This window comes from Giraffa tippelskirchi, chromosome 5, assembly GCF_054371585.1.
Source record: "Giraffa tippelskirchi isolate mGirTip1 chromosome 5, T2T-mGirTip1v1.2.pri, whole genome shotgun sequence".
Taxonomy (NCBI): domain Eukaryota; kingdom Metazoa; phylum Chordata; class Mammalia; order Artiodactyla; family Giraffidae; genus Giraffa; species Giraffa tippelskirchi.
In genome coordinates this window covers 33,950,508-33,973,779 of record NC_137279.1, presented here as the reverse complement: position 1 = coordinate 33,973,779, position 23,272 = coordinate 33,950,508, and the positions used below count along the sequence as shown (strand labels likewise).

General features: G+C 38.8%; 1 protein-coding gene across 1 annotated transcript; it reads left to right on the top strand.

Annotated features, from left to right (window-relative positions):
* The first annotated feature begins 497 nt into the window (after positions 1-497).
* TNFRSF9 (TNF receptor superfamily member 9) lies at positions 498-21,357 on the top strand. Its single transcript, XM_081490464.1, has 8 exons — positions 498-566; positions 1,308-1,486; positions 3,010-3,117; positions 3,726-3,863; positions 4,384-4,450; positions 6,300-6,430; positions 7,588-7,722; positions 19,793-21,357. Exons 2-8 carry the CDS (start codon positions 1,375-1,377, stop codon positions 19,882-19,884), a joined length of 783 nt encoding a protein of 260 aa, XP_081346590.1. The 5' UTR covers positions 498-566; positions 1,308-1,374; the 3' UTR covers positions 19,885-21,357.
* Positions 21,358-23,272: the final 1,915 nt, after the last annotated feature.

The window sequence follows — 23,272 nt, the reverse complement described above, 5'->3', positions numbered from 1 at the left end:
TACTTGCTAAGTCCGACTCTTGCAACCCCATAGACTATAACCGGCCAGGCTCCTCTGTCCATGGGATTTTCCAGGCAAGAATATTCGAGTGGGTTGCCATTTCTTTCCCCAGGGGATCTTCCCAAACCAGGAATCGAACCTGGTCTCCTACATTGGCAGGTTGTTTACCAACTGAGCTACAAGGGAAGCCCGTTGAGGGCTTCAAATACGTTGAGGATGCCTTAAAAGCTTTGGCATGGAGAACTACTTTCAAGTGACAAAAATCCAGTTGCCAAAGTCATCTGCAACAAAAAAAAATGCCCTAATAGTAGGGGGCTGCTTTTAGTTTGAATTGCATCATCAAGTGGGGACAGACGCTCTAGGGGACTTTAAGGTCAGCAAATACCAAGTGAGCTATTACACCTCACAGAGCCTTCTCTGGGGATTTCCCACGAGGCCCCGCCCCCGGCTGAGTCACCAAACTCCCCTCTGAGAGTCTTTGACCTGCAGCTCTTCTCAGAGGCAGAATCTCACTGCTCTGAAGATCAAGGAGAAACAAAGTTCTTCAGCAGCCCTGCAATCTCCAGGTTTGTCCATTTGGGGCAGGTGGGGGGGGGAGGGGAGGAACTGAGTAGGGATGAGGATGGGAGCTTTGTTCCCTTTGTACATTTCTAGACTTTCTTCCCTTCTAATTTCTAATGACTTTTACTCCACAGCCCATTAAATAAAGACCAGGAATCTGGCCTCTAGAGATTGTTGGATTCTAGTTTTATAACTTCAAATCTCAAAATGAACAAATACAGAACTATTAAGAAAGTGTGATAGTGAGGTAAACAGGGAAGTCTTCCAACATTTTAGCAATTAGGTGTTGTAATTCCACATACTGTTGGGCCAAAGGAGGACTTTTAATAATGAGGTGTCTTCTCATGGAGCTGAACTGTTGGATTCTCTTTTTAAGGACCGTTATTTCAGGGACAGTATGCCACTGCTATTGTTTAAATCTAGATGCTAATGCTAAATATCTATGAAAGTCCCCAAAAGTTCTTGCTATTGTTATTTCTGCATTTTGGCAAAACATGTTGGAAAGTGCACTCATAGACTTTGGCAAATCTGCACAAAATCTGGCAAATCTGTGTGTTTAGTCATGCAGGTCTTATCATAGAAGTTTCTATGAATTCACTACCTTTTCTGTGGTATTTCATCATTAATTGCTCCTGAAAACCCCTGAGTTGTGATCTTGTAGAAATGCACAGGTAATAAATAGGTGAACTGTTGATAATTATGAAAGGAGAAACCACCTCATCCTTGAAAATTTTTACCTTCTGCAGAGTGGGTATTTGTGAAACCAGCTGCTTTGATTAAAATTCTGTTGGACTCTGCTTGGCTAATAAATCTATGCAAGATTTCATCATGGGAAATGGCTATTACAACATAGTGGCTACTGTGCTATTGGTCATGAATCTTGAGAGGACACGATCATTGCAAGATTTCTGTAACTGTTCAGCAGGTAAAAACCAAATTATCACATGTGCTTGATTTGTTGAAAACATGGTTTGGTTAGTCTGGTAGTCAGAGCTAATGAGTTCTGTTTTAATTATCCTTTTAAAAAAAATAAACTATGTTTAATTTATAATATTGCATTAGTTTCAGTGTGTTAGCTGCTCAGTCATGTCTGATTCTTTTTGACCTCCTAGACTGTAGTCCGCCAGGCTCCTCTGTCCATGAAATTCCCTAGGCAAGAATACTGATTGAGTAGCTATTCCCTTCTCCAGGGGATCTTCCATGATTCACACCCACACATATATATGTCTGTGCTTGTGCATGCTAAGTTGCTTCAGTCGTGTCCAACTCTTTGTGACCCCATGGACTGTAGCCCACCAGGCTCCTCTGTCCATGGGATTCTCCAGGCAAGAATACTAGAGTGGGTTGACGTGCCCTCCTCCAGGGGATCTTTATATATATGTGTGTGTGTGTGTGTGTGTGTGTGTGTGTGTATACACATATAGATACATATTGTAGTGTATCTATTAATCCCATACTCCTAATTTATCCCTCTCCTCCATTAATATCTTTGATTCATTCATTTACAAATATTTCTTGGATGCTGCATCTAAGCTGTGTGAACATAGCCTTGTCACTTAATCTCTTGTGCCTCAGCTTTGTCATGTAGGGGTGGTATGAGGAGCTATCTCTCATAGGATTGATTGCTGGAAGGACTGTATGATAGACTTAGATCAGTGCATGGTACAGGAAAAGACCTCAACAAGTAGTTTGGTGTATGAGGGCAAGTATTCAGACTGGGGGTGCAGCAAGGAATAAGCAAGTGGCTTAACAGAGTGGGAAAAGGCAGACACATTTAAATGTTAGTGTGCCAATAAAGGACATTGATCTCCCCCTTAATCCAGTCATACTGGTCTCCCAGATCAATCAAGAGAAATTCTGTTTCATTCAATAGATAAAGAAAACTGTTTTCTTTCTGTTGATTTGTTTGTTGCTATATTTATACTTTGCTATTTTTAATTCTATGATTACACTTAGGGCAACCTTGCAAATGGATTTTTTTTTTTGGCTGTACTGTGTCTTTGTTGCTGTTCGGGCTTTTCTCTAGTTGTAACAAGCGGGGTCTACCCTCTAGTTGCGGTACACAGGCTTCTCATTGTGGTGGCTTCTCTTTTTGTAGAGCATGAGCTCTAGGGTGCTTGGGCTTCAGTAGTTGTGGCTCATGGGCTCTAGAGTACAGGCTCAAGAGTGTGACGCACAGGCTTAGTTGCTCCCAGGCATGCGGGATCTTCCCAAATCAGGGATCAAACCCTTATCTCCTGCATCGGAAGGTGGATTCTTTACCACTGAGCCACAAGGGAAGCCCCAAATGGATAATTTAAAACAGTCAATCAACAAATAAAGTCTGTTGCTATGTTACCTAGAAATCGAATCTTTATTTCATATTCTGATTTTCTTGTGAACCTCATAATACTTCAGGTGATGACTGTCCATTGTCAAACATAAACAGCTCTTATCTTCCCTTTTTAGGTACTTTCTGTGGGAAAAACAGGCAGGAGCCTTGCATTTCTTGTCCTTTAAATAGTTTCTCCAGCACGAGTGGACAGAAGACCTGTGATGTATGCAGGAAGTGTGAAGGTATGATTTTTAAAATGTAGTCGTCATGCCGGCATGTGTTGGGAAGACAATTTTTATTCCCTAGTGTACTGATCTTGCTTGAAAGTCCGAAGTGTCAGGTCTACTGATTCCTCTGTCAATAGGCAGGGTCCAGTAAAATAATTTACTGTAAGAGCCAACACTGGTGGATTGAGCTTTTTAAATATTAGAGGAAACATTCATTAGACAAGAGAGATTTTTTTTTAATAGCAGAATGTAAAATGTCTTCTTTAGTTATTTAAAAGTGAGCTTGTACTCTGAGGTCGTTGTTTGTTCAGTCGCTAGGTCGATACCAACTCTTATATGACCCCATAGACTGTAGCCCACCAGGCTCCTCTATCCATGGGATTTCCCAGACAGGAATACTGGAGTGGGTTGCCATTTCCTTTTCCAAGGGATCTTCTCAACCCAGGGATTGAATCCGAGTCTCCTGCATTGCAGGATGATTCTTTACCGCTGAGCCACCAGGAAAGCCCCTGAGGTCATTAAGGAACATTATAAGTAGGGCGAGCATAGTTTTATTGCAGAACATGAATTTGCTTCCTGCATTTGGAGGTCAAGGGTCGGAGTAACCCTGACGGACTTTGTAGGTATTTTCAGGATCAAGAAGCCGTGTTCCCCCACCAGCAATGCAGAATGTGAATGCATTTCGGGATTCCACTGCCAGGGGGCAGGATGTACCATGTGTGAAAAGGACTGTAAACAAGGTCAAGAGTTAACAAACGAAGGTAAGTTTCCTCTTGTAGCGTGCAAATTTGTTATCTAGACTTACATCGTCAGCTTAGTTCATGGTCCTTTGATTATAAAACAGATTTGTAGAACCTTTAAGTAATAAATAATGAACCACAGAGTCACATATCTGATACTTGCAAAATTACTTTTCAATCAATGGAAATAATTTGAGATGACAACATTTTTCACCAGAACCATGCTTTTTCATGCATATACAATACTCTAGATATAATTAGAATAAAACCTTTAGTCATATTAGGGTTTCATTTCAAGAAAAACTGTTGAACAACCTGTGTAGATTGTATTAAGCTAATAACTTTATTACGGGACTATATTTATCATATATTGTTCAAGAAGAATTGTTTATCACTAATGAAATTCAGGAAGAATTGTTAGATAATCAGCACAGATCATATTAAGTTAATGACTTTATTGTTATGAGATCGTGTTCATCTCAGGGAAAGTTTAAAATGATAAAAATACTTCCTTTTGTTATTCCTTTAATTTTTATAAAAGGTTGTAAAGACTGCTCTTTTGGGACATTTAATGATCAGGAACATGGCATCTGTCGACCTTGGACAGAGTATGTATCATTTCTTTTTGCTTACAAAGTAAAGTGTCTGGGTTAACTTCTCTAGCTGATGCTTTTAAAATTTTTAATTAATTAATTATTTTTAATTGGAGGATAATTGCTTTACAATGTAGTGTTGTTTTCTGCCATGCATCAACATGAATCAGCCATAGGTATGCATATGTCCCCTCCCTCTTGAACTTCCTTCCCACTCACTGATGCTTTTTTAAACCTGTCAAGTGTAAATATAGAGTAACGTGCAAATAGACAGCATGGGAATGGTATGAGGTCATTGTAACTGGTTTGCCAAAAATGAGCATTTTCTCCAGGAGTAATGCCCAGAACAGCTAAGTCCGATTTCCCAGTGGAACTTAGTTACTGTCTGCCCCAAGGGTTCTTCTGTCTCCCTCCAATCTCTTTGGTGCCTCTGATCTTTCCTCATTGATCAGTCCATGTTCAAGTGCTCGTACCAGCACTGATGATGATACAGAAGAGGGCAAATTATGTTTCCTTTCCTCAGAGTCATTAACATAGACTTGGGCAGATAAGACCATCCCAGGTAGTCAAACAGCCAACAGTGTATTTCGTATGCCTTTTTTCTTTTTGCATTTTACTTCCTTACTAGAAAATCATTTTTATTACTATTTTACATTTACATTCTTATTGTGCTTTACAAAAGTATTGATTCATAGCACATTAGAAAGTTTTGCGTTTTTTTGTCTTTAGACACAAATAGTTCTGAGCAGTGAAGTGAGTCTGTGCGGAAAGTGGAATTGAACTGGCTCTGGGGAACGTGTGGGTTCATGTTAGGTAAAGGACAGGGAAGAGACACAGGACACTGATGATGATGCTGATGGTGACCACAGTCATGTGGTCAGTTAGTTGCTCAGTTGTGTCCGACTCTTTCCGACCCCATAGGCTGTAGCCCACCAGGCTCATTTATTCATGGGGATTCTCCAGGCAAGAATACTGGAGTGGGTTGCCATGCCCTCCTCCAGGGGATCATCCCAACCTAGGGATCGGACCCAGGTCTCCTGCATTGCACGCAGATTCTTTACCATCTGAGCCACCAGGGAAGCCCCAACAGTGATTATGGCTACCATTAATAGGGAGTGAGCCAGGCACATAGGATCATTTACTCTTCACAACAGCCCTGGGACATGGATATCTTATTTTTCAGATGAGAAAACTGAGCTGTAGAGAAATTTCCTAACTTGCCCAAGGTCATTCAGCAAAAACACCAACTCAGGACTCAAACTCTGACCTGTTGTATGCCAACATATCATGGGGTTAGAAGATCCTATCCCTATGCAGGAGACCCTGGGTTCGATCCCTGGGTTGGGAAGGTCCCTTCAAGAAGGGAATGGCTACCCAATCCAGAAGTCTTGCCTGGGAAATCCCATGGACAGAGGAGCCTGGCTGTCTACAGTCCATGGGGTCTCAAAGAGTCAGACATGACTGAGCAACTGTCACACACACAACTACTACAACCTTATGCTAAGTTGTCTGTCCTTCCTTTGTGCCAGCGGTGCTCAAATATACTTAAGGAGATGGAAGGGACAGACTAACCAGGCAACTGCCTGATGTAGGTTATCATGGGCCAGGGATCTCCAGACTGGGAAGGAAGAAGCAGCCAGTTAGGCAGGTAGAGTGGGATGAATTGTGGAAAGCCAAGTGAACACTGGAGGAAGCCCGATGTTCAGTGAAGTTTTTCAAAATCTCCTTGCTTTGCCTATAAACCCAGATCCACACACCTTTGTCACTAGAACTGCTTAATCGAGTAGAAAATGTCAGTCTTTTAAAATTAGAATGATCTGTATCTGAATTAATTATTTGAACTCTTTTCATTGGACCCTCTAAGCTGTTCTTTGAATGGAAAGGCTGTCCTTGTAAACGGGACGAAGGAAAGTGACGTAGTGTGTGGACCACCGTCACCTGACTTCTCTCCAGATGCATCCTCCACCATCGTGCCTGCCCCTGGGAGAGAGCCAGGTAGCTGGTTTGTTGCTGTTAAATAAGTGAATATATCATGGCCATTCTGGTTGGCATCTAAATCACCCCAATGTCCTGATGTCTTGCATGTCAATCTAGAGTAGACACCTCCAACACGCCTTCTTTCTCTTACCCTGGCTTCAACTGACCCATCCCTTTCATCAGTGTTTATTATTCAGTCTGGATTACATATTAGTGAGCAGAGAAAGGTGAGATTGGATCCAAACAGACACTAACCCCTTTGATCTTGGCAAATAACAATGGTGATACAGTCCCATGTTTCCTATATCCTAGAAGGCCAAACCACTTAATTTTGTGGGTCTCTAGGAAAATTATTGGGCTTCCCTGGTGGCTCAGTGGTAAAGAATCCACCTGCCAATGCAGGAAACATGGGTTCAATCCCTGGGTCGGAAAGATTCCCTGGAGAAGGAAATGGCAACTCATGGTAGTATTCTTGCCTGGAGAATTCCATGGATAGAGGAGCCTGGTGGACTACAGTCCACGGGGTCGCAAAAGAGTGGGACACGACTTAGTCACTAAACAACAACAACAAAGGAACAAAATTGTTAAGGTATTTTTTTTTTGTATTTTTTTTTTTTACATTTTCTTAACAACCAAGCAGGCAAGTTTACTAAGATAGCTGGTGGGAGATGCCCAAAGCACCTCTTCTCCTGGTGAAGAGTTTACAAATGCAACTGCAAGCATCAGCATATATGGAAAATTATATTTTTGCTTCAGTTTTCCTTTTGCTCTTTTTTGTTTTTCAAACTTTAAACTTTTTATTTTGTATTGAGGGTATAGCCAATTAACAATGTTGTGGTAGTTTCAGGTGAACATCTATGGGACTTAGCCGTACATGTACATGTATCCATTCTCCCCCACACCCCCTCCCATCCAGGCTGCCACATAACATTGAGTAGAGTTCCATGTGCTATGTAGTAGGATCTTGTTGGTTATCCATTTTGAATATAGCAGTACATATATGACCTTCCCAAATTCCCTAACTATCCCTTCCCCCATTCTTCTCCCAGCAACCGTAAGTTTGTTATCTAAGTCTGTGAGTCTCTTTCTGTTTTGTAAGTAAGTCCATTTGTATCGTTTCTTTTAAGATTTCACATACGAGGGATGTCAGACGATATTTCGGTCTTTTTTAACAGGTCTCACCTCCCAGATCATCATCTTCTTCCTTGCCCTGACATCAGCTGCCATGTTGTGCCTGGCGTCCTTCGTGGCTCTCCGCTTCTCTGTGGTTAAACAGGGCAGAAAGAAGCTCCTGTATATATTCAAACAACGTAAGATGAATATAAAAGTGTGAGATATGAGCTTTCTGAGGCTAGACTTTTTGCAGTAGAAAGAGAAAGATGACTTTTTTTAATTGTAGAAGTTAGGTTAGTATAACACAGTGGTTATCAAGTGGGACAATCTGGTCCCAAGGGGACACTCAGCAGTATCAGGAGACAGGTTTGATGGTCACAGTCTAAGAGGTGGTGGAGAGGGTGCTGTGCTCTGGTATCTAGTGAGTGGAGGTCAGCAATGCTGCTAAAATCCTATATGCACAAGACAGCCCCACAACAAAGAGTGACCCAGCCCCAAAAGTCCATGGCTGAGGTGGAGAAAGCTTAGTGATGGCAGAACATAGCCCAAAGGTTCTGGAAAAATTACCACTTTAAGTATGCTGCAGCCTTGGACAATTCTGTGTGTATATGTGTGTGTGTCCACTCAATTGTGAATACGGGACCCTGACAAAGAGGAATCAAAAATAACATTGCCCCATCCAGCACGACTCCTCTGGCTGATGAATGACCTTGACTTGAGCTAGACCCACAGCTAGAAGAAGGCCTAGAGAACTAAAAGGGAGTTTGAAGTGGTTTTAATGGGATGAGTTATTAGGACACTGATCTGGATTAAATAAGAAATTTCAATGATGGATTCCACTCACTACACAAGATACTATTTCTATAAGGAACTCAGCAAGTGTCTAGCACAGAGTCAATATTCACTAAATGAAAGCTATTAATATTTATTTCAAAAGGCTTATAGATGGAGGCAATCTGCATTTTTGACTTTGTGGAGGACAGAACAGAACCTTAGATAACAGGAAAGACTTACTAAGAGGAATTCATATACAAGAGGGTTGCTCCAAGAGCTCTGTAATGTAGCCCAAACCATCATAATATGATTAGAGAGTGTCTACTTGTAAGTTGCTAAAAATATAGGAGGATAATTGCCTTACACGGTTGTGTCTGTTTCTGCTATACAAAAACATGAATCAGCCATAGGTATAACATGTCTCCTCCCTCTTGAACCTCCCTCTCACTCCCCACTCCCTCCTTCCCCTCTCAGGTTCCCTGTGTTACACAGCAACTTTCCACTAGCTATCTGTTTTACATATGATAATGTATATGTTTGGAGTAGGAAATGACAACCCACTTCAGTATTCTCGCCTGGAAAATTTCATGGACAGAGGAGCCTGGGGGATACAGTCCTAGGCCGCCAAGAGTTGAACAGACTAAGCGGCTAAGCATGGACACATGCAATGTATATGTTTCAATGTTACTCTCTCAATTTGTCCCACCCTCTCTTTCCCCTGCTGTGTCCACAGGTCTGTTCTCTTTGTCTTTGTCTCTATTCCTGTCCTGCAAATAGGTTCATCAGTACCATTTTTCTAGGTGCCACATATATGGCTTCCCAGGTGGTGCTAGTGGTAGAGAACCCACCTGCCAATGCAGGAGACTTAAGAGATGCTGGTTCGATCCTGGTCAGGATCCCCTGGAGGAGGAAATGGCAACTCACTCCAGTATCCTTGCTTGGAAAATTCCATGGACAGAGGAGCCTGGCAGGTACAGTCCAGAGTCGCAAAGAGTTGGACAGACTGAGCAACTAAGCACTCATGCACGCAATGTATATGTGTTAGTATACAGTATTTGTTTTTCTCTTTCTGACTCACTTCACTCTGTATAACAGGCTCTAGGTTCATCCACTTAACTAGAACAGACTCAAATAAAGCAATTATCCTCCAATTAAGAATAAATTTTTTTCTTAAAAAAGACAAAGACCCTGGAGACAAAATATCAGTAATAATGACATAAAGTCCTGCATTGTTTCAAGAAAATGTCAAAAGTATGTATAAATTTTTTTTTTTAAATATAGGAGGGAAAGTACTAGTAAAGTCTTATCTAAAGATGCAATACACTGATTTGTATAAAGGTTCTTTTTGGAAACAATATAAAATCTTTTCAACATTTTGAAATACACAGAAAAAAATGCATGCATGTAAAGTTTGCGTGTATGTGAGCTAAGTTGCTTCAGTCATGTCGGACTTTGTGCAGAGATATAGACTGCAGCCTGCCTGGCTCCTCTGTTTAACAAACTGAAAAATGAACACCTGTGTAAGATGTCAAGAAATAAAACACACTCTACTCCCCGGAAGCCCTTCTTGTGTTCCTTCCAGATTAAAAACCCTCCCTCTGCTAGTGCTAACCACATCTAGATTCTTACGGTGTTCACTTCCTTGCTCTTATTTATAGTTTTGCTACCCAAGAACATGGTTTAATTTGGCTGCTTGTGAACTTCAGACCAGTGGAATCACACTGTATCTGTTCTATATTTTCCTTCCCCCTTTCACTCATTGTATCTTTATGATTCATCAATGTGTGGTGTTTATCTTCAGCTGATTTCCATTGTTAAATGTTCTTCTGTTGAAGGACAGTATCACAGTTTGTTTATTCATTCTAATATTCCTGGACAATTGGGTTGCTTCCAATTACAGAGAATAATATTTGGATATTTTTGTCTATGTATCTCAGTGTACATAAGCACGTTTCTTTCTTTCCTTTTTTTAAACCTAGGAATAAAGGTGCTGGAATATGTATCTTGGTCCTTCAGTTCAGTCACTCAGTCATGTCTGACTCTTTGCGACCCTATGGACGGAAGCATGTCAGGCTTCCCTGTCCATCACCAACTCCTGGAGCTCGCTCAAACTAATATCCATCTTGGTCCATATTACTAGATTTATAAAACTTTTTGAGAGTGATAGGAGTCAAATTAGCAGCATATGATAATTCTTTTTGCGCCAACCCCTGCTAACACTTAGCATTATCAGACTTCTTAATTTTTATGTCTGGTGGGTGTGTAGTAGTATCTCGTGGTTTTAATTTGCATTTCCCTGATTACTGGTGAGATTGGACATCTTTTCACGTTATGTTTGGTCACTTGGATTTCCTTTCCTGCAAATTGCCTGATCTTTTGAGCCTTTTCCCTTTGGGTTGTTTGTCCTTTTCTTACTAATCTATAGGAATTTTTTAGTCTACTGTTCATGGGCTGCAAATATATTTTCCGACCCTGTGGTTTGTTCTTTGATTCTCTTTTTGAGGTCTTAACCTCTGATTTAAACCTCTAAATTCTCACCGAAACTTCTGATTTAAACAACTATCCGTCCCAGCTTTACCCCAAACTGCAATAAAGGTCTTTATAAAATGATTTTCAAAAGTATTTATGAGTAATTAGGGAGTTTCAATGGAACTGTCATCCATTTTAAAAAATTTTAGGTTATTTTTTAAAACTTTCTATTTTGAAATAGAGATTGACAGGAAGTTGTAAAGACAGTACAGAAAAGTCGTATGTGCCATTCATGGGGTCACATCATATTTAACTATCTGGTAGCTCAGCTGGTAAAGAATCCTACTGCAATGCAGGAGACCCTGGAGATCCCCCAGAGAAGGGATAGGATACCCACTCTAGTATTCTTGGGCTTCCCTGCTGGCTCAGATGGTAAAGAATCTGCCTGCAAAGCAGGAGACCTGAGTTCAATGCCTCGGTTGGGAAGATCCCCTGGAGGAGGACATGGCAACCCACTCCAGTAGTCTTGCCTGGAGAATCCCCATGGAAAGAGGAGCCTGGCAGGTTAGAGTCCATAGTGTTGCAAAGAGTCGGACATGACTGAGTAACTAAGCACAGCACAGCACACAGCACATAATATCAAAACCAGGCAGTTGGCACTGGCACACTGGGTGTGTTTAGTTTGTGTGCATGTGTATGCTCAGTTGCTTGGCTGTGTCTGACTCTTTGTGATCCCCAGGGACTGTAGCCCACCGAGCTCCTCTGTCTATGGGATTCTCTCAGCAAGAATACTGGAGTGGGTTGCCATTTATTCCTCCAGGGGATCTTCCTGACCCAGGGATAGAACCCACATCTCCTGCACCTCCTGCATTAGCAGGTGAATTCTCTACCACTGAGCCACCTGTGTTTAGTGTATGTCATTTTATCACACGTGTAGATTGGTGAAACCAGCAGCACAATCAAAATGCAGAACTATTCCATGACTATTACATTAGCACTGCTATGAATAATCATGTACAGGACTTGTGTGGACATAAGTTTACATATCTTGAAGATAAATGCCAAGGAGTGCAATTACTGGGTCATATGGTAAGTATGTGTTCATTTTTTAAAGAAACTGCTAAACACTTTTCCACAGAGTTGTGCCACTTAACATTCCACCAGCAAGGTGTGAGAGATCCAGTTTTTCCTCATCCTTGTCAGAATTTTGTATTGCTGCAATTTTTAATTTCAGTTGTTAGAATAGATGTGCACTAATATCTTAATGTGGGCTTAATTTGCCTTTCCCTGAAGGCTGAACATTTTTCATGTACTTATTTTCCATCTGTCAATCTTCAGTGAAATGTTCCTTCATGTCTTTTACCCATTTTCTAATTAGATTGCTTGTCTTACTTTTGACATTTGAGTTATTTTTTAAAGCTCCAAGGTATGAGTCTTTTATCAAGTATGAGGTTTGTAAGTATTTTCTCCAGTCTGTCATTTGCCTTTTCATCCTCTTCACATGCTCTTCTGCAGAGAAGAAGTTTTAAATTTTGATGAAGTACAACTGGCCAATTTTTTTAATTTATGGGATTACATCTAAGAACTCTTTATTAAGTCCCAGATCTCAAAGATTTAGACTTTCTCCTATGTCATATGCTAAATGTTTTACATTTAAATATATGCTTCATTTTTAGTTAATTTCTATTTTTTAATCATTATTATTGTTTGCCTACAGGTGGCCAATGGCTTCAGCATCACTTATTGAAAAGATTATTCTGCTTCCATTGAATTAATATTGCATTTTTGTAAAAAATTAGTTGGCTGTACTTATGTGGGGACTATTTCTGGTTTCTCTCTTCTCTTGCATTGGTCTGTGTGTTTTTCCTTCTGCCAATACCACACAGTCTTGGTTACTGTAACTGTAAAACAAGTCTTGAAATTAGGTATAGGGTAGAATGAGTCCTCCCACATTATTCTTCTCTTTCAAGATTGTTTTGACTATTCTAGTTTATTTGACTATTACTAGTTCATGAAAATAATTTTAAGATAATCTTATCTCTATCTACAAAATGTCAGCTGGGATTCTGATAGCAATTGTGTTAAACCTGTATATCAGTTCAGGAAAAACTGACATCTTTCCTATGTTAACTATTCCAATCCATGAACACAGTGTGTCTCTTCATTTATGCAGATTTTCTTTGATTACTTTCATCTGCACTTTGTAGTTTTCAGCATACAAGTCCTGCATATGTTTTTTAAAATTTAGGCCTTAATATTTAAATTTAACAATTGCAAATGATATTGTATCTTAAATTTTGTTTTTTGACATGTTCATTGCTAGTATATAGAAATAGTTTGTTTTTTTGTACTTTAAGTTTTGTCCTATGATTTTGCTGAACTTGCTTACTAGTTCTAGGGTATTTTTGGATTTCATGGGATATTTTTATGTAGATCATAGTGTCATCTGCAAAAAAATCTTTTGTGTTTTTTCACTTCCAGTCTATATGCCTTTTGTTTCTTTTCTTGCCTTATTATGCTGATTAGAATGTCCAGGACTATGTTGAGTCATAGTGGTGAAAGTGGGTATCACTGCCTTTCAAAAAAAAAAAACCTCAGGGCATAAGTATTTACTCTTTCATCAGTAAGTATGATGTGAGTTACAGATTTTTAGTAGATATTCTTTATTAAGTTGAGAAAGTGTTCTGAAGATTGTTTTAAAATCATGAATTAATGCTCAATTTTGTCAGGTGCTTTTTTGGTATCAATTGATTTGATTATGTGATTTTTCTTCTTTATCCTGTTGAGATGGTGAATTCTATAGATCGATTTTTGAATTTCAAACTAACCTTACATCCCTGGATTAAAGTCCACTTAGTTATAGTATATAATTATTTTTATATATGTCTGGACTCTCTTCATTAATATTTTGTTAAGAATTTTTGCAGCTATATTCATGAAGAATATTGATCTGTGGTTTTCTTTTCTTGTACTGTCTTTGTCTGGTTTTGGTATCAAGGTAATATTGACTTCCTCATATAAGTTGGGACTTGTTCCCTCTGTTTTCTGGAAGAGGTTGTGTAGAACTGGTGTTAGTTCTTCTTTAAATAGTTTTGTCTAGTGAAACTATCTGGACGTGCAGCTTTCTTTTCGAAGCTACTTAATTACAAATTCAATTTCCTTAATAGCCACTGAAGTTATTTAATTCATATTGAGTGAATTATGATAGTTTATGTTTTTTGAGGACTTGGTCAATTTCATCGAAGTTGTCAAATTTATGTGCTTAAGTTCCTTACACTACTCCCTTACTATCCTTTTGTTGTATACAGGTCAGTAGTGATGTCACCTACCGACACTGGTAATGTGTGCCACTCTTTTTTCTGAATAAGTCTTGGTAGAGATTTGTCAATTTTATTGATCTTTTCAAAGAACCATCTCTTTGTTTCATTGATTTTCTTTGTTGTTGTTCTAGTTTAAATTTCACCAATTTCTGCTTTTACCTTTATCTCCTTTCTTCTGCTTGCCTTGGATTTATTTTGTTCTTTTTCTATTTAGGTGGAAGTTATTTATTGGTTTGAGAGTTTTCCTCTTTCTAATATAAGGACTTCATATTATAAGTATCCTTCTCAGTACTGAATTAGCTGTGTCCACACATTTTGATATGTTGTTTTCCATTTTCTTTAAGTTCAATGTATTTTTTGTGTTTCTCTTGATTATTTAATAGTGTGGTTTTTAGTTTCCTAGTATTTGGTGATTTTCTTATTTTCTTTCTGTTGTTGATGTCTATTTTGATTCCATTATAGTAAGAGGACACACTCTGTGTGATTTCATTTAAATTTGCTGAAGTTTGATTCATGGTCCAGGTCATGGTCTCTGTTGGTCTATGTTCTATTGTTGTTCAGACACTCAGCATGTCCAACTCTTTGTGACTCCATGGACTGCAGCACTCCAAGTTCCCTGTCCTTCACCATCTCCTGGAGCTTGCTCAAACTCATGTCCATTGACTTGGTGATGCCATCCAGCCATCTTGTCCTCTGTTGTCCCCTTCTCCTCCTGCCTTCAATCTTTTCCAGCATCAGGGTCTTTTCTAATGAGTCTGCTCTTGGCATCAGGTGGCAAAAGTATTAGCGTTTCAGCTTCAGCATCAGTCCTTCTAGTGAACATTCAGGATTGATTTCCTTTAGGATGGACTGGTTGGACCTCCTTGCAGTCCAAGGGACTCTTAAGAGGCTTCTCCAACATCACAGTTCAAAAGCATCAATTCTTCAGTGCTCAGCCTTCTTTATAGTCCAACTCTCACATCCACAATAACTACTGGAAAAACCATAGCTTTGACTATACAGACCTTTGTCAGCAAAGTAATATCTCTGCTTTTTAATGTGTTGTCTAGATTTGTCAGCTTTTCTCCTAGAGAGCAAGCATCTTTTTAATTTCATGGCTGCAGTCACCATCTGCAGTGATTTTGGAGCCCAAGAAAATCAAGTCTGTCACTGTTTCCATTGTTTCCCCATGTATTTGCCATGAAATGGTGGGACCAGATGCCATGATCTTTGTTTTTTGAATGTTGAATTTTAAGCCACCTTTCCCACTCTCCTCTTTCACCTTCTTCAAGAGGCTCTTTAGTTCCTTTTTGCTTTCTGCCTTAAGGATGGTGTCATCTGCATATCTGAGGTTATTGATATTTCTCCTGGCAATCTTGATTCTGGCTTGTGCTTCATCAAGCCTGGCATTTCTCATGATGTACTCTGCATATAAGTTAAATAAGCAGAGTGACAATATGCAACCTTGATGTCCTCGTTTATACACTTGAAAAGGTGGATAGACTGTCCTATAAATATCAATTCAATCCTGTTGATTGATGATGTTGCTGAATTCTTCTATATCATTTCTGATTTCCTGTCAAGTTGTTCTATCAACTCTTGGAAGGAGACTATTTAATTCTTCAAATATAATTGTGAATTTGTATATTTCTCTTTTCAGTTTTATCAGTTTTACTTCACCTATTTTGTAGCCCTTTTGCTTGTTGTATACATATTTAGTACTGCCACGCTTTCTTGGTGAATTGACTCTTAGTTATGTAAGGTACCTCTCTGTGTCTGGTAGTTTTCTTTGTTCTGAAGTCTACTTTATCTGATAGTAATATAGCCACTCTTGCTTTTTAAAAATTTATAATATACATGGTATATCTTTTTGCATTCTTTTAGTTTCAATATTCCTACATTTTTATATTTGAAGTAAATTTCTTATAGACAACATATAATGGTCACACTACTAATTTCTGTCTTTTGATCGGTATATTTTAAAAATGTATATTTAATATAATTACTTATATTAGGGCTTAAGATGTTATTTTATTTTTGTTTTCTGTTTTCTTTCTCTGGTTTTCATTAGAAATTCAGTGTCATTTAATTTGCTCTTTCACTCTAAGTAATGTGTTACTGCTCTTTGGCTGCTTTCAAGATTTCTTTTGTTTTCAGAACTTAAACTGAAATGTGTCTTGGTGTGGATTTCCTTGGATAGTCCTGTTCAGTTTTCACTTAGCTTCCTGAATCTGTAGATTTAAGCCTTTTTCTAGATTTGGCAAATTTTTAGCCATTATTTCTTCAAAAACTTTTTCAGCCCTACTCCCTTTCTCTTCTTCTTCACGGACTCCAATGACATGAATATTAGTCTTTTTTTTTTTTCTATAGTCCTGCATGTCCCTGAAGCTCTGTTCACTTTTTCCCCAGTCTTTTCTCTCTGTTCAGATGGGATAAAGATTCTTTCCTTTCCTTCTTCTCCATTGTTGTGCTGAGCCCATTAACTGATATTCTAATTATGGTTATTGTAATTTTTCAGCTCTAAAATTGCCACCTGATTCTTTTCTAAGATCTTGTATTTATTTTTCGTTTGTTTCCAGCATGTTCCCAATTGCTGTTGAAGCATCCATCTTGTTGATGGCTACTCTAGTGTCTTTACCAGATAACTCTAACATCTACATCACCTAGACCTCCTCAGGATGGGATCCTTGTTATTGCTAGACATGTGTGGGAGTTCGGGCTCCCCATTAAGCCTCCACTGATGAGACTCTGGCTAGATTGAGTTACTTTGTTCCTGCTCCCCGCATGGTTTCCAGTGATAATAAATGGATGGGATTGGGGGTGACCTTGATACTGTGAGTGGCAATGAAGTCCTAACTCTGCACTAGGACTCCTGTGATGCCACCCTAATGAGGATGGGCCAGTGAGACTTGATAGCACTTGGCAAAGGTGTAAGTCTAGGTGCTCTGCTAGGTCTTAGTGGTGTGCTTGGGTGTGGGACCACTTTTATTAGTCCACTTTTACAGTTCCGAGTCCAGGGCATATGAAGCAGAAAGAATACTCGGGGAACTCAAGGCCATAGTTCCTTGGGTTCCAAGATTCTTAACTTGTCTACTTTCTTGCCACCTTTCAGATTCTTCTTATGTTTGTTATATAAAAGGTTCAGCGTTTTCAGCAATACTTAGCAGGAAGAATAGAAGAAAGCATGATTACTCTGTCTTTCCAGAATCAAATTTTCATTTAAAAATTAATCTTTGATGTTATTTCAAAAGGAAAAGGACGTCTCATTGGGAATCCTGGGTATCTGGATTTTTTTAAGATCTTGGAGGTGGTGTGCTTGTTGAGCTTTGGTTATCTTTTCACAGTTAAGAAGCATGTAAAGTTGGAGTAGGGCCTTTTGCTTTGTCAGGGTATAAAACTATACCTACATATATATTTGCATATATTTTTTAACTGATATTATATTATATATGGTATTTACATATATATATTTTAACAGCTATACCTATATATATATATATATATATATATATATATATATATGGGCTTCCTCAGTGGCTCAGTGGTAAAGAATCTGCCTGCCAATTCAGGAGATACAGGTTCAATCCTTGGGTTGGGAAGTTCTCCTGGAGAAGAAAATGACAATGCACTCCAGTATCCTTGCCTGGGAAATCTTATGGACAGAGGAGCGTGGCAGGCTACAGTCCATGGGGTTGCAAAAAGTCGGACATGACATATATATTTTTATATATGTATCAGTTCAGTTCAGTCTCTCAGTTGTGTCCAACTCTTTGCAATCCCATGAATCGCAGCACGCCAGGCCTCCCTGTCCATCACCAACTGCTGGAGTTTACCCAAACCCATGTCCATTGAGTTGGTGATGCCATCCAACCATCTCATCCTCTATAGTTCCCTTCTCCTCCCACCCCTAATCCTTCCCAACATTAGGGTCTTTTCCAATGAGTCAACTCTTCGCATGAGGTGGCCAAAGTATTGGAGTTTCAGCTTCAACATCAGTCTTTACAATGAACACCCGGGACTGATCTCCTTTAGGATGCACTGGTTGGATCTTCTTGCAGTCCAAGGGACTCTCAAGAGTCTTCTCCAGCACCACAGTTCAAAAGCCTCAATTCTTTGGCGCTCAGCTTTCTTCACTGTCCAACTCTCACATCCATACATGACCACTGGAAAAACAATAGCTTTGACTAGATGGACCTTTGTTGGCAAAGTAATGTCTCTGCTTTTAAATATGCTATCTAGGTTATGCTATCACATAACCTGCCTTCCAAGGAGTAAGCGTCTTTTAATTTCATGGCTGCAATCACCATCAGCAGTGATTTTGGAGCCCCAAAAAATAAAGTCTGACACTGTTTCCACTGTTTCCTCATCTATTTCCCATGAAGTGATGGGACCAGATGCCATGATCTTAGTTTTCTGAATGTTGAGCTTTCAGCCAACTTTTTCACTCTCCTCTTTCACTTTCATCAAGAGGCTCTTTAGTTCTTCTTCACTTTCTGCCATAAGGGTGGTATCATCTGCATATCTGAGGTTATTGATATTTCTCCTGGCAATCTTGATTCCAGCTTGTGTTTCTTCCAGCCCAGCGTTTCTCATGATGTACTCTGCATAGAAGTTAAATAAGCAGGGTGACAATATACAGCCTTGACGGACTCCTTTTCCTATTTGGAACCAGTCTGTTGTTCCATGTCCAGTTCTAACTGTTGCTTCCTGACCTGCATACAGGTTTCTCAAGAGACAGGTCAGATGGTCTGGTATTCCCATCTCTTTCAGAATTTTCCACAGTTTATTGTGATCCACACAGTCAAAGGCTTTGGCATAGTCAGGAAAGCAGAAATAGATGTTTTTCTAGAACGCTCTTGCTTTTTCGATGATCCAGCAGATGTTGGCAATTTGATCTCTGGTTCCTCTGCCTTTTCTAAATACAGCTTGAACACCTGGAAGTTCATGGTTCACGTATTGCTGAAGCCTGGCTTGGAGAATTTTGAGCATTACTTTACTAGCGTGTGAGATGAGTGCAATTGTGCAGTAGTTTGAGCATTCTTTGGCATTGCCTTTCTTTGGGATTGGAATGAAAACTGACCTTTTCCAGTCCTGTGGGCACTGCTGAGTTTTATATATTTAATTGATGGACTTGGGTGTGAAGCCACAGTCGTGTGTGTGTGTGTGTTAGCTATATATAAAATTTAATATATATTTTAGAATTGCCAGTTACTCAGCAATAGCACAATACTTTAACACGTAAAGGAACATCTGAAAGCTAGTGCATAAATCAGTTCTTTACTTACTAATCAATGGAAGCAGTGGGAGTATATCTAACATCTCAGAGCCGTAACCATTTCATTCAAAAGAAATCATCTAATGTGTAATCTAAGTAACCCTCAAAACTAAAGCATGTGCTGCTGAATTGAAACTTCAATTACGTTTGGGACATGACTAATTTTATGTTATAATGAATCATGCTCAAGACTGTTTTTAGCTTTTGTGGACACTAAAGAAACTAGTTTGTTCAGGACCAATAAAACAGTATTAGGTAAAAAGAAAAAAAATCTTAAATAATCCTGAAAAAAGTTTATATTTGCTATTACCTCTCTTGCTGATGAGTTTGTTCAAACTAAAGTGAGAATGTTTGCTGTTTAGAGATGTTCTACAAATGGGATTTATGGAAAATGGATGTTAAATGATTAAAACAGACAATGAAAGATAACTCTTTTAAATTACCTTCTAGCATTTATGAGACCAGTACAAACAGCCCAAGAGGAAGATGCCTGCAGCTGCCGATTTCCAGAAGAAGAGGAAGGAGGCGAGTGTGAACTGTGAAGATGTGTTGGGACTCTCTTGAGAAGAATCACAGGAGAAATATGAGGGGTCCCACTATTGTACCTTTCTAAAACATCATTCCAGCTTACACCCAGGATTACCCCAGCAAACTTTTCCTAAATGCTAATGAATTGGGCTTTGAAGATGTATCACTTCTAATAGAACAGAAAAAAATGGGACAGAACTGGTGGTAAAGGGGGCATTTTGTAGATACTGCTTAAGAGGTTCAGGCTAGTTTTCTTGAAATCCAGAGAAGTATATTTTAAATTTAATCATGGAATCCAATGGTGCAGCTAACATGATAATCAAAATCAGTTCTATTTTTTTTTCTGGTGCTCATATGACATGTATCAATAAGCCATAAGATGCAGGCAATATTCCCAACCAGGTTTTCCATTGGTTCAGGCATCCTCCACAAGGGCCTCCTCCACTGTCGGGGGAAAGAATGATGACAATCATCATCATGGCCCAAGTTTGGGGTCAAGAGCAAAAAAATGAAACAAACAAACAAAAAGGCAGACCTTGAGACTTCCCTGGTGGTGTAGCAGCCAAGACTCCACACTCCCAATGCAGAGGGTGCAGGTTTGATCACTGGTTGGGGAGTCAAAAACAAACAAAAAGTGAAAAAAAGAAAGAAAAAACAAAGCAGACCTTGAGGAAGAGTTTTGAAAAGAGTCCGTGGGTATCCTGTGGTCCTCTCCATCTTCACATCTTCTACCTTTGTCCTACTCCCCTCTGAGTCACAACTTACTTTTTTTATATTCTTAAAAAACTTAAACCATAATATTTGATACACATAAACTAGGAGACCCATGAACACATCGTCCAACCAAGCAAGAGTTGCCAAACTCCCTTGGGCCAAATCTGAGATGTTATGTGCCTTCGTATGGTTTATGAGCTAAGAATGGTTTTGCACGTATAAATAGTTAAAAGCAAATCAAAATAAGAATATTATCTCATGACACATAAAATTAGCTGAAACTCAAATTTTGGAGTCTGTAAGTAGGTCTTTTTGGAAAACACAAGCCACCCTCAGATGCCCTTGGCATTACAACAACAGAGTTGAGTAGCTGTGACAGAGACTGTATGGCTCACGAAGCCTAGAATAGTTAATGACTGACATATAGGGTCCAAGTCAGGATCAGAGCATCCGTCTTTGTGCTGCTTCCCTCCTTCACCTCCTATCCACCTCCCCACCCCAAACTCAGAAACTTCTCACAGGAATGTTGTCTATCATTTTCCTGCTTTTAAAAAACCCGTTTATCATATAACTATGTACTCCACAATTAGTTTACTTACTTTTGTTTGTTATTGACCTTTATGAAAATGGTATTGTGCTATATGGAGACTTATTGTGCTTTAATCACTGGAAAGTATATTTATAAGACTCACTCATGTTATTTTGTGTAGCTAGAATGCTTTCATTTTGACTGCTGTATACTCTTGCAAATATACTATTATTTATCAAATCCACTCTGAACTACAGGACATTTGGGTTGTTTCAGGTTTTTTTTTTTATAATTATGGAAAATATTGCTATGAATGTTCTTTTGTGTGTTTCCCATTGATGAGTGTCTCTAGGGAAACTTCCTTATAGTAAGAATTTCTGGATCTTAAGGCATTTGAATGTTCAACTCTAAGAGCGAGTACCCATATCAGTAAGGGTGTGCTAAATTATGCAGAAATAACAAGTGTACCCACCTGCAAAGTCTTAATGGGTCCCAACCACACAAAAGAGGTGCACTTCTGGCTGTCATGATATGCCCACTGCAGGCTGGCTGTGATTTTGTCACATGTTATTTCACTCTGGGATTTAGGTGTATAAATCCCAGAGCAGCTTCTCCTTGGAACATTGACCATCTCGTGTCAAAGGAACACAGGTCACTTTGCTCTTATATAGTTGACTAGATTCTAACTTTAAGAAAAAGTCATGCAGCCAACTATGGGCAACTATAGGGCGGAAAGTATAATCTTCACACAGGGAGGGGCAGCAAATATTTCTGAGCAATAAAGAGTCTTCTGCAGGGCTGAACCGCTTTTCACTGAGGTTGTTCTAATTTGTGCCCCTGTCAGCAGTGTACAAGCACCCCATTATATCTCATCCTTGCCACCCTCGGGTATTTTCAGAGTCTTAATTTTGCCAACCCAGGGAGTTTAAGATGGCATCTCACCATGCTCTTATTTTGCGTTTCCTTCATTACTAATGGGTATCTTGTCACATTTTTATACCAATTTTTTTTTTCTTTTTTGAGAAATGCTAGGTCGTGGTTTTTAACCATTTAAAAAAAACTTGGTTATTTGTCATTTTCTTATTGATTCATAGAAGTTCTTTATGTAGTCTAGATAATAATCTTTCATTACTTATATGTGTTATAAATATCTGCTTTATTTGCAATTTTTCTCTTTTTATAGTGTCTCTCTTTGTCTTGAAGGTAATAAGAGATAAAGTTCTTAATTTAATATGGTTAAATTTACAACTCTTTTATTATATGGTTAACATTTCTTTGGCGTCCTGGTTAAAGAAATTTTTTGCTCCCCCAATATCATGAAGATCTTTCCCCACATTTTATTCTAAAAGTTTTAAATTTTGTTTTTTGTATTTAATTCTAATATAGCAGGAAAATTTTTTGTGTATGCTATGAGTAATGATCCAATTTTGAGTTTTTTATATGGATAACTATTAGTCCCAGTATCAATTAATCAATAGGCCATTTTTTTCCTTATGGGTCTGTAGTACACCTCTGTCATTTCCCAAAGTTCCCTCTATCTGTGAGTGTTTTCTGGGATCTCTATTCTATTCCATTGGCCAGTTTGTCTGTCCTGTGCCAATACACACTGTGTTTGTTACATTAGTTTAATAATAGCTCTTGATACTTGGCACGACAAGTCTTTGATGTCCTTCAATAAAGTTTCATAATATTTCTCTGTAAATTGTACAGCTTTAGTTAGATTTATCTCTAGGTTCATTGTTGTTACTTTTTAAATTATTTTGTTTGTTATTGGAGTAGAGGGATGTCATTGATTTTCTTATATTGCTTTCTAACCAGTCTCCTTCCTAAACTTTCCTATTATTTTTAAGAATATACATGTGGATTCTTTAAAGTTTTCTATATAGACAATCATGTTATTTGTGATAATAATAGTTTCTTCCTTTTCTAGTCTTTTATATTTTGTTTCGTTTGCTTCATGTACTGCTTGGCTTCATGCCAGGACCTCCAGTACAGTGTGATAGTCTTTTTAAAGTCTTATTTATAGAGGATACTTCCAGGGTATTATTATTATTATTTCTTTGGTGAATATTCTCGATCAGATTAAGGAAGTTCCCTTCTATTCCTGGTTTGTGAAGAGGGCTAGTTTCCATTTTGTAATCAGGAAAGGGTGTTGAATT

What these genes read in the sequence shown, in the direction of transcription:
- TNFRSF9 (XM_081490464.1), top strand. Translation starts at nt 1,375, where the DNA reads ATGCAAGATTTCATCATGGGAAATGGCTATTACAACATAGTGGCTACT. An exon ending in TCAAGAGTTAACAAACGAAG is followed by an intron (nt 3,864 to 4,383) that starts GTAAGTTTCCTC and finishes TTTTTATAAAAG; the next exon opens with GTTGTAAAGACTGCTCTTTT. An exon ending in CCTGTATATATTCAAACAAC is followed by an intron (nt 7,723 to 19,792) that starts GTAAGATGAATA and finishes ATTACCTTCTAG; the next exon opens with CATTTATGAGACCAGTACAA.